The sequence below is a fragment of the Setaria viridis genome, chromosome 1 (assembly GCF_005286985.2).
Source record: "Setaria viridis chromosome 1, Setaria_viridis_v4.0, whole genome shotgun sequence".
Classification (NCBI taxonomy): domain Eukaryota; kingdom Viridiplantae; phylum Streptophyta; class Magnoliopsida; order Poales; family Poaceae; genus Setaria; species Setaria viridis.
In genome coordinates this window covers 35856217-35868031 of record NC_048263.2, presented here as the reverse complement: position 1 = coordinate 35868031, position 11815 = coordinate 35856217, and the positions used below count along the sequence as shown (strand labels likewise).

Genomic DNA, 11815 nt, shown 5'->3' with positions numbered 1-11815 from the left:
GCCGCGGTGCCCAGACCCGCGACAGAAGCGGCAGCGTATAGGGTCTCTGCAGTCCCGAACACGGTGGTCGCGAGAAAGGCAGCGATGGCAGCCGCCGTGGTGGAGGGGGATGGGTTTTGAGTATCGTCGTGCGGGCGTCGGAGTTAAGGAGGCAGGTGCGCGCGCAGCGAGGAGATAGGGTTGAGCGCCGGGGGGGGCGGCGCAGTGAACGCGGACGCGACGTCGCGTTCAGTGTCGCCACTCCCGGTCACATCCGTGCGGCGGGAGGCGTGTTTCGGCAGGGGGAGCAGGCCGAGGTCAGCGCTTGGAGTAAAGGGCGTATCCTTCTGAATCCGCGGATTGTACCCAGTGGCAGGTCTCTGACATGCCAAAGCGTTCATTTGGTCGCCAGGGAGGAGCTGGGGGAGACTGGCGCCTTGTGCCTCGCACCTGTCAGGCTGGGGCACAGTTAGTGGGTAGGCCGCAATAACGGCTTCGTCTTCCTCACGGAAGCAAGCGGCTGTGGCCATGGCTCGAGCTTCCGAATGATGAAGGCAAAACCTTAGGCCAGCGAAACTGAGGTGCCTCCGCGAAAGGATGAAGTTGGTAACATTGGCGCTTGATAGTCGAGCGCGGAAGACACCAGAGGCGACGGCGGTAGAGCGGACGAGGAGGGGGGTGCGGTGAGATGGAAGGAGAGAACCGAGGATACATAGGAGGAGTTGAAACGCATGGCCAAGAACGGGGGAGTGATCCAAATAAAAGAGTCCGGAGCAGAGGGGAGAGCACCTGGGCAAGCTACTGAGTGGAAGTCGTGGAGGAGTAGTTCCTGGAGCTTGGAACCCGGGCGAGCGGCGACTTTGTCGACTGGAGTTCTTGCAGCGCTGGCCAATCCATTGCGCGTCGTCAGCTTGTCGCGGCGAAAGCGGCTGTTGTGGGGTGGAGGTGTTGGGTGGTTGCTGTCGGTAGCGCGAGATGCGCTAGCGGCGGCGGCGTGGGCGCCAGCGGCAGTGCATAGTGCACCGGCGCCGGCGTCAAGCTGGGTAGCGCTGATGCGAGGGGTATCAAGGGCGGTGGCTGGGCGGGGGTTGCCGGCGCCGGCGCGGGAGGCGCCGGGGCCGGGGGTTCTGACGTCGCGAGACGCGAGCATCTGGTTCTCCCTACCGGTGTTTTCTGAACTGGTAGTATGAACTACCAGTGGAAAGACTCGAAGTCCCCCTAGAAACAATTTATTTTATTTATTTTTATTGAAAAAAGGAAGCTCGAGGTTGGTTCGAAAAATCAGCTTCACAATGCCCATGCGGTGGTTGTGGGCACCGTTAACGCACCATTGTGTCAAAAGCTGAACCAAGTAGGAGTCACATCGTCCGCAAATATTGAATCTAAACTTGAGAAAAATAGAATTTACCTCAATCATAAACATGCCAAACTTTGAGAAAACTCTTTGGCAAACATACTGGGAATGAGCAAGTCATCGACGAGGCTTCCTTCGTGACAACTACATTAGTTTGTCAACGGATACATCGTATATTTGAAAAAAATAGAATAGAACTTGCATGTGCCAGACACTGTAAGCAAGCGAGATGCAAATGGGGTTTTGAAACCCACTAGTTTGTGTGTGGACTTTTGCAAATTTTCTAACTAAAAAAACAAAGGAGGGTGAGATTATCGAAGACTTAGTGTAATTTTTGTGAGTAACTCTCGACTACTTTGTGCATAACGTTTGGAACGTTTTTTTTTTTTTGCATAAAACAACTTAATCTTGTAAGAAATCCTGGCAACTCTTTGCCTAGCACTCTATTAGAAAAACTTGGCAAACCGGTTCGTAACTGCCACAAAGGATCTTTTGCAATAAACTTAAATTCTATCAAATTTAATTTATGCGCTTCTAGTGGATCGAACTCATAACATCTCCTCAAGCAATATTTAACTTTCTTTAGAAAACTGCTATAATGTTTTACTCGTATAGCGACCTTAAAAAGAGAACATCTACTTTTCTTTTTCGGGTGGTGAAGGAGAACTAGTGGGGTGAGTTTAAGCAGGGTAACTTGCTTTAATGGGTTAGTGCCATGTCAAGAGATGAAGAAGCTTCCTAAGCGGAGGTGAACATGTGAATACACTTTGGTCGAGGTTTTGTGGCCATGGATTAGTGAAAACACATGAGGTTGTGCTAGCTTAATGTTAACACCATTGACAATGGATTAGTGATGACTATAAACAAAGCATGGACGAAGCTAGGGGTCAGGGGGAGCCATGCCCCCCTAAGCCTGATGAACTACTTTAATCTCTCTTTTTTCCGAACCGATGAACTACTTTATTCAATGCTAGTAGATCGTATAGAAAATAGCTACAACACTATAATTTATTCTGTTTGATCTCCTTTGATTTATTTTCCTAACTCCGTCCCTGCTGACTGCCCAATAACTCATTATCATCCGAATCGTAACTACCCTCGTTAATCTTAAAACACATCAATATAAAGTGCAAGTGAACTTAACTATAAATACGCAAATAGACCATTTTAAGCGTGTTCTCGATAAATCCATTTGAATCTACGTTTATGTGACGATATTCATCCTAGGCGCTGCTTATAGTTTGCAAATTTGTAACGTAATCAAATTGAGGCGGGAAGAATATACTTGTAGTTGGTCGGATTTAGCCTGCAACCACTAGTTACAATCTCCGTACTATCGATCCTCGATATTAACCAATCATATTCTCTCTTTGCAAGCATTTCAGTTCTCTCCTCTACTTGTATTCCCTTTAACACGAGGAGCTGATAGCGAGTGACACCCATTTGCGCTTCCAGAAATTGAAGAAAGGGGCTCATTTTCTTTCTTCCCCTTCTCCATTCATAACTGAAATTTTTAGAGGGCACGGGGTAGCGGGGCTCCTGCCCCCAGCCCACCCGCAACCTGAAGCAGGTCAAAGCTGGAGGTTCGATGATGCTACAGGTTTACTATAAGGGGGTGTTTAGTTCCACTAACTTATTCTTAGCACCCATCACATCGAATGTTTAGATACTAATTAGAAGTATTAAACGTAGTCTATTTACAAAACCCATTACGTAAGTGGAGGCTAAACGGCGAGACGAATCTATTAAGCCTACTTAATAGATTCGTCTCGCCGTTTAGCCTCCACTTACGTAATGGGTTTTGTAAATAGACTACGTTTAATACTCCTAATTAGTGCCTAAACATTCGATGTGACACGTGCTAAAAATAAGCAAAGGGAACCAAACGCCCTCTAAACATGCTATGTAATAAGTATCAAACCAAACAAAACTTGTAATCGTTCGTTCCACCTGTGATTCTACCAGTGATTTGATTTCGTTCATTTGCGTTGCCACTATCTCAATTCTCGACCAAACACTTCATTACAAGTTTTTGTTCGATGATGATACGCAGTTAATTTTCTCCACGTGCTTTGCCAGCCTTGCCGATCACAACACGCCCACATGGCCCCACACGCCCCTGAGCCCCTCCGCCAGCGAACAACCCCTGTTCGCCGTTTACCTCCGGCCGCGAGGCGCAACGCAAGCAGAGATGGTTGGCCGCACAATCAGGCGGGAACATAGCTCCAGGCTCCCCTCCCTCTCCCCGCCGCCGAATTCCCGCTTCTGCCCGAAGCCCCACCCACTCGTCCCGCCACGTCCCCGGGGGCGGAACCGTCATTCCGCGCCCCTCCCGTTTTTAGGAGAAGGCGATTCCCCGCTTCGGTGCCCACCACAAAGCTGACCTGCGGAGGCGCGAGGACGACGAAAGGTACCGACCGAGGCGGAGCTTCGCGCTGCACCGACCAAACCCTAGGCGTTCGGCGGGCGGCACCCGCGGCGGCGGAGACGGGGGAGGACCTCGCGTCGCCTTGGTGTCCCCGGACTCGTCGACGGTGCAGCTCGATCCCGGCTCGGCGGGCATGTCGAGGAGGTAACACTTCGGCTGCCTGCCCCTGCATGCTCGATTTGGCTGCATTTTTTAGCGATTTCGAGCTGGGTGAGATGCTGTTAAGCTTAGAGGCCGATCGCGTTCGTGTTGGTGTTAGAAATTTAGTCTGGATTTAGCTTGGATTTCAGTATTCGTATAGCATCGCAGCGCGGTCTTCCTGCAAATGGAGCTGGGTGTTAGCGCGGTGGTCTAGATTTGGGCGTGATGCTGCTCGTCCTTGTCTATTTGTGGTAATTAAGATAGTATTGGCTTTAGGGAGGCTGCAATTCGGTTTCAGGACGTTTGTAACCATCGAGGCGACTAAATTAATCTCCCGAGGGACCTGTCTTTTTCATTCTAATTCGTCTGGTTGTGCTTGTGGCAAAATCAGACCACGTGTAGTGGTTTGGTGGAGCATCATTATGAATTTCATCACGTATTCAACTCAACTCGGTACATTCCGAGTCATGGAACTAGTGGGAGTGGCACAAAAATGTCCTCTTGAATTGCTGAATGCAATAGTATGAGGAATACAGGATCAATGGTTCTACCTTTTTCCTCCGTTGCTCTTGCTATTTTCGCGAAAGGCCCCAAGCCTGAGTGAAAGTGGTGGTGTAATTTTAGAATAAGTGAATAACAGGACAGAAGGCAGGGTATAGAGGTAAAATTTGAATTAAAGTGTATTGGTACACCTGCACCAATAAAATAGGATGTGTGGAAATGTTTGACAGTACATCTCAATTGATGGTTTATATGATAGAAAGATGAGCAGGAAGAACACTTCCAAGTTCAGTAAAGTACTAGGAAAACAGAAAGTAAATAGGCCTATCATGTTGTCAGTTCGGTGGTACATGATAAACACACCGCTGGGGATAGATTGTTTGTTTAAAGCCCTGAAAAGCTGGAGTAACCGATCTTGCACTTCTTGTATGTTTATACTGATCTTAGCTGCCTCTCATTGAGGATTAGATCGGTTGACATAGCATACTGAAAATTTGATGGTGCTGTCAATGTAGAACATATAAAAATTTAGAATGATGAAGATCTCTTATGTTATCACTTTATTTTATTCATCAGGGTCCCTTGCAAATTCTTCTTGCATGGAGCGTGCTTCAAAGGAGATTACTGTGAATTCTCCCATGACTGCAATGATCAACCAGATAATGTAACCTACATACTTCTAACTTCAGTTGATCAGACCACTTTCCTTGCACTACCTGATTTACATTTGCATGATCCAGTATTTCTTATTGTAATGCTCTCACCTACAGGTTTGCACATTTTACCAGAAAGGCGCATGCTCCTTTGGTAGCCATTGCAGAAATGAACATGTTGAAGTTCATCGGAACTGCTCCCAACCAGCAACCACTGCAGCGCGTGCATCCTCCAATTCTTCTCAGCTAGTCACTTCTTCTGGAAGTCATTGCAGTGAATACCAAACGGATCTATGGGACCAAACGCAGCAGATATGCGAGTCTACAACAGCACTTTCTGCACATCAACCTGCATGGGCAGTTGATTATCATGAACATGACACTCCAGAGGATGCTAACAGCTGGCCGTCCTATCAAACTGTGCAAAATCAAACATCTCAAGATCCTGCTTATATGCCAATTTGCTCTTCTGCTGCTGCTGGCACTTGCCCTTATGGGAAAGGCTGTTCTCAGATGCATGGAGATCTATGCGCATTCTGTGAAAAACAGTGCTTGCATCCTTACCGTCCTGACGAAAGTGGTGTGCATGTCAAGCTATGCAAGAAAAACAACAGACTTCTTGATGCCTTGAGAAAAAGTGAAGATATAGAATGCGGTGTGTGCTTGGACCGTGTGTTTTCAAAACCTACAGCAGCAGAAAGGAGGTTTGGTCTGCTATCTGACTGTGACCATTCCTTCTGTATCTCGTGCATTAGGAATTGGCGTAGCACCTCTCCTACGTCTGGCATGGATGTCAACTCTACACTCAGGGCTTGTCCAATATGCCGCAAATTGTCATACTATGTAGTTCCTAGCGTTACGTGGTACTCCTCGAAGGAAGAAAAACAGGAAATCGTTGAAGGCTACAAGGCTAAGCTTAGGTAAGATAATTGATTTGAAGTTTTGTTTTATCCTTATGCACATTGTTTATGTGATATGTTTCAAACTGCTCAGCTTAATAACAGCAAGATATCTGTAGTGTTTAATTTGCGTTAAGTAATGCAAATGCTGTTTTCTAAGATGGATTGCTGATCTGCTTGGAATAAAACTTCTGTTGTATTTTCTGCCACAGCGGAAGCTGATTCACTATCTGCGCATATGTTGTTGCAGGTCTATTGATTGTAAGCACTTTGACTTCGGAAAGGGCACTTGCCCCTTTGGGAGCAGCTGCTTTTACAAGGTACAGTTATGTTGTCTAAATGTTTCGTATTGTGAAGAATGTCTGCTGTAATGTCAGAATTACAACTAAATTTTTCCAGCTGCCTACTTCCTGCCTTTTTGTTCAGTTACATGCTTCAGAGCAGTATTATGTGTCTTCCCATGTTTGGGTGAAACACAATCAACTTATCATAAGTGACATTTTCCAGTTAACGATGCCAGTTTTGTTGCCAATACATCTTTGTAATTTGAAAGTGGAACCTTCTATAGCAATTTGCAATTTTAAGCTGCTTGCTGTCAGTACTTGAATTCGATCGTAATTTTAAGCTGAACTGTGCTCCTTCAAACTGCATGCCCACAATGAGCAGCTACCATTTCATAATACAGTACAATATCTGTTTATTTATTGAAGACATCTGCCCATTCGTTTTGATATCTGAAGATTTTCATTTCGAGAAAATGATATCAAAGGTACAACACATGTTTCTGATAATTGATACCGTCCAGTAGTGACTGTCATAGCGCTTCAGAACTTGGAAGAGAAACTATACTGTTTGTCCTGATGAACTGCTTAATGGCCCTCCACAAGGGCTCACTTTAGTTCCTAGTCCTATATGAGTTTCCTGTTGCAGTAATAGCATCTTGTGAGTCTTCCGGTGGTGCTATGCACTATTCCAAAGAAATTCCAGTTATTTAATGTGAATGAATAATTCAGATTACTTAATGAATGTACTTCTATGTTTTGAATTCATCGGTAAAATATTCTTAGAACGAATCCTAGTTCTCACACCTGTAATTATATTGCATCTTTTTCAGCATGCCTACAGCGATGGCCGTTTGGAAGACGCTTTACTGAATCACAATGATGCTGACGGTGCAAGTGCTGCGATTGCCAGGCTTATGAGGTGGGTGTTCTATATCCTACCAAGCTTCCTATACGATGCTATATTGCTTTTACGCTACTAGCTGATCACAAACCCTGCTTGTTTCCCAGGTTGTCGTACCTACTGACTCGGCTGCATGTCTAGGGAAAACGGAAAACCCAATCGTTACTTCAAGTGCACAGTTCGTGTAGCATCTTTCACCAAACAGGCTGAGTTGGTTGGAGTGAGTTCTTTGACCAGACATGGCATTCCTGAATGGCTGGATTTGGCTTTGTAATGAATATTAAAAAACATCCAGAAAAGAGGGCAGTCATTTCTGAATTTTATCTCCTGCTGAATGTTCATGACATCTAGAAGGGAGCAGTCCAAATCGAGCCAATTGGAAGCTTGCTAGCACTTCCTGTCCAGTTGGTAGTTGATTGGTTGTTGTGACCAAACTAAATCATACTCGTACGCTCTGCAGCATGTCTAGTATACCGTTTTTCCAAGCCAGTATTAATTTTGAGCTTGGTTCTGGAAATCTGAATTCTGAAGCGACTTCACGGTGGTGGCTCTGTCACTGAAGACGAGAGATGGTAAGTTCAGTTAACCCGTGGGTGCTCTCTTCGCCACGATAGCTATTTCGCCGCCACCTCTTTCTGGTTACCGACGCACCTGTCCTGTAGAACAATAGATCTCCGACTTGCCCCATTTCCTCCCATATTTTGAGGGGCAGTGTATATACACCTCTCATCTCTCAACTTTGTCGACGAAATGTTAGATGTTCCGACGAGACGGTTCAGAGTGAATCTTTTGGTTGTGTAACTGCTTAAAGATCTCTTGCTGGTCCTAGTTACTACCCAGTACTCTCCAAAACCGTATCCAAGGCATAGAACACAAAGTAGTGTGTTGTCTACAAGTGCTATGAAGAGAACACCTCGAACAAAGAAAGCCACCTGACGAGCGAACGAGGTCCATCGTCTTTATTCATAGAACACACGCCTCAACAGGAGAGATATACATCCAACAATGCGGTATGGTACAAAAGAATAAGCAATAACACAGATCACAACGGCGACTCATCAGGAACAATCACACAACCCATCATCCATCACTGCCACCACTACTACTACTAGCTAAGGCATAAACAAGCAGGGTCCAACCTGACCCCGAATCCGCCGGGAACCGCCGCCACCACGGCCGCAGCGGGACCTACTGCATGAGTCCACCCGCGACGACGATGGAGAGCACGACCGAGCACGCCACGGCGAGGGCCGACGCCGCGGCACCCGCAGCCGCGCCAGTGACGGGCGCCGGCGCGGGCGGCACGCCTAGGTCCATCTCCTGCGCCGACGCCGCGGCGAACAGCACGGCCGCCACGGCCACGAGCAGCACCGCCGCGCGGGACGCCATCAAGACAAACGAAAAAGCGGGAGCGGCGACGGCGAGAGGTGGCGAGCCGCGGCTAAGGTAAGCGAAGGCAGAGAGAGAGAGAGGTCAGAGGTCAGGTGGTTGGGTGAGGACGGGGATGGCATGGGCAGGGTCGCGGTGTATATAACGAGGTGGCGCCGGTTCGCGGGTCGCGGTCGCGGCCTCGCGGGCACCCGGACGCCTCGCGGCGCGACGCGTGGGGGCTCCCGGCGCGACACGTTGGGCGCGCGGGCGGCGGAGGTGGCGCCGCGCGAGGGGGTCTCGGCGCGCGCACGCGAACGCGAGCGCGATTCCATCCCACCCTATACTCCACCCCACCACACATCGGGTCTGGTGACGCCCACGGCCCAACCGGCGTTGATTGGCCCGCGCGCAACCGCGACGCGTCCCGCGCACGCCGCCTTTTCTCTGGGCCTGCTCAGACCCGGCGGCTACGCCGACCGACACGTTCTGCAACGTCGTCACGGGTGGCACGCCGTTGCGTCACCCTACGGTGGCCGTAGATGCTCCATGGTGCTGTGCCGACTAGTATACGCCGATCACGCAGTAGCGTATCGCCCACGTCGTTCGGGGATGTCAATGGTAGCTGCCGCACGTACGCTGGGTACGCGCGCGCGTGCGGGCGTACACCTGCCCAGGCCCGGGCGGCGCTGGACGAAGTAAAACTCGCGCACATGCCGGTGCCGGGTGGCGTACGAGGCCGGCCGGCTACGGGCGGCTGCAGGGCCACGCTCCGTAGGTTTCGTCCCAGAAGTCTTCATGGTTACTTCAGCATCAGTGCGCGCTCGCGCGGCGGCCGTAGTAGACAAGACACGCCGCGTGCTGGAGCGCGCCGAGGTGAGCATGGCGGTTCGAGCGTGTGCAGCAAGGGGGTGCGCCCCGGCGTGGCGGGGAAGATGGCAAGTATGCTAGCGTTCGACAGGGACCGAGGGATCGGAGATCAAATCAACGCACAGTGTCCTGTATCGCGTCCTTGCAAGGCTCAACCGAGCAAAAGCTTGGAGATTGGGAAACCTTTGTATTTGCACATGAAGAGGAGTTTTACCAATTTGGCAGAATTCCATTGGTAATGTATGCCTTTGTCGGCTCTCAAGTAGTATACGCGACGTGCGTCCTCTTGTTCACTGACTGTGGAGTCTGGAGCACGGCGTTTCGGCTGTGATCGTCTGGGCGTGCGTGTCCGGTGTCCCAGCATCATGTATGAACAAGAGGCGAGCCGCATCGAGCGGAACAAGGACGTGCCAGTCAGATCGGCGCCGTCGGCGTTGCGCGCGGTACGGAGGCGACGGAACGAAAGGGAGGGCTCAGCTGCAGGCAGGGAACCCGTCCGTCTCAGCTCTCACCGGTCGACATGCCAGTGGCGAGCCAGCGAAACCGGCGGCATTCTTTCTTCCCCCCACGGCTCCCCCTCGGTGCGGTGGATGCCGGAATCTCCTAGGCCCTAGCGCGCGGGGACGTCCCCGTCGCCGGAGCTGAAATGGAAGCGGTGATGGTTTTTCTGAACCCGATCGGTTTGTTCAGACTCCAGATTCAGAAGAGTTCGGAGATCGCAAGGGCGCTCTGAATCCCGTTGCGTTGCGTCCCTCTCCAAGTACGTTTGTCACCAATAAACCGTGGATCGTTGTGGATCAAACAAGAGCTGGATCGTGTCGTCTGCAACCGTGAACCGTGTCGATCAGATTAAACAGATTCAGGTTTAGAATTGTGAAGTAGCTGGAGTGTTGTTGGAGTCGTAGCATTTACAGGGGGACCTTGTTAGTTGCCGATAGGTTCTTTTGAGGTTTAATTAGCTCGTACAGAGCGATTAGACGATTCATCCGCAACGAACAAGTTTCCAGGTTAATGATTGATCCGCCATATCGTCGTTAGGTGTGTACCTAATGCTTGGAGTTCGTAACAATATCCTCCTTGTTCATTCTGTTTCATGGAGGGCAGATGCTTTAGGAATCTGATGAGCAGATGAGGTAGCTACCCAGTCAGGCTGGCAAATTTGGCTGTGCAGGCGATCGATGTGGATTTTTCAAACTCCAAACCAATGAACTCTGGCTTCAGTGGGTTGCTCAGTTAGTTAACATGATCGCAAGTGAACTAGTAGCGCCAGCCAATTATCTGCAGCCTGGTACACAGCAAATTTGACCAAGCCTAGAACAACTGAACAAATGGACAAAAAATTGATCGAAGACTTTGAGATGCCTTTCTCTGCCACGTGTGCTGGGGTCCTTCTCTTGCTACCAAAGCCGCGACATCATTGGCGGGAACGTGGTGCTGGGCCCACCGCCCGCGCTGGCCATGGGCCCCATGACACCGGTGCTCAGCGACTCGATGATATGAGCGGCGGTGCGGCGGCGCCATGGGGGGGTTTGAATTGGCTGCTGCTTTTATGCGTTGGGTCTCCGCAGGCCGCAACGAACCAAACTGCTAGCACAAGTTTCCTCCCTGTCATCGCGCTCGTCAGGTTGAAGTAGGTTGGCGATCGCTTTTTCGCCAGCTTAACACACATGGTGTTGGGCATAATCTAGAGGATTAGTAGAGATGTAAAGCGGAGAGGAGCACTCGAAATGGACCAATGGGTTTTTTAAAACGGCCGGTCGGCAGGCTTAGTTTCTATTTATTTCGAAAAGTCTCTCAAGTCTGAGCTGAACAGCTCCCCTTTCTCTTTCATCTAGCAGCTGGCAGACGCAACTTGCTGCTTCCCCGTAGACAAGTCGCCGATGAAAATCTTCGGGGATTTATCATTTTTCCCGGGTTTTGCAGGATCATCGTCAATTCGTCACCGGTCTTCTTACGTTCTCTGTGAAAAACTGAAAACTAGACTGTCTTCCGAACCTTCTGAACTACCGGAACCGGATATCGTGTCGCAACAGTACAGGGATGCAAGTTACCGCGCTGTTTCGCCGGCGACGAGGACGAACATCTGACAAAAATAGCAGACACGTCACAACAGAACGTCAACCAGAGCCCAATTTTCTTCCAAAACTAACACGCAGCTACAACACGCAAATAAACGTGCGCGCCTGATGACTATTAGCAGATCGAAGAAAGGGGACTCGTTCAACTTCGATAACGAAAGCGCAACGAGCCACGCCACGCGACCCGTTCGTCTCGTCTCGTCTCCTCCCATCCCCCGCCGCGAGATGACCGCCCAGCCACTCGCCCGCTTCGCATGCACATGCAGGCACGTAGCGGGCGCCACCACATGGCGGCCCACCCACTCGCGATCGCCCCGCTCAGAGCTCCCCTCCGGGGATTAGCACCCGTTAATCCCAGC

General features: G+C 49.9%; 1 protein-coding gene across 1 annotated transcript; it reads left to right on the top strand.

The window, feature by feature from the left end:
* The first annotated feature begins 3529 nt into the window (after positions 1 to 3529).
* LOC117835838 (E3 ubiquitin-protein ligase makorin) lies at positions 3530 to 7463 on the top strand. Its single transcript, XM_034715156.2, has 6 exons — positions 3530 to 3905; positions 4980 to 5067; positions 5174 to 5976; positions 6206 to 6275; positions 7070 to 7158; positions 7248 to 7463. The coding sequence occupies exons 1-6, from the start codon at positions 3895 to 3897 to the stop codon at positions 7279 to 7281; spliced, it is 1095 nt and encodes a 364-aa protein (XP_034571047.1). The 5' UTR covers positions 3530 to 3894; the 3' UTR covers positions 7282 to 7463.
* The last annotated feature ends 4352 nt before the right edge of the window (positions 7464 to 11815 follow it).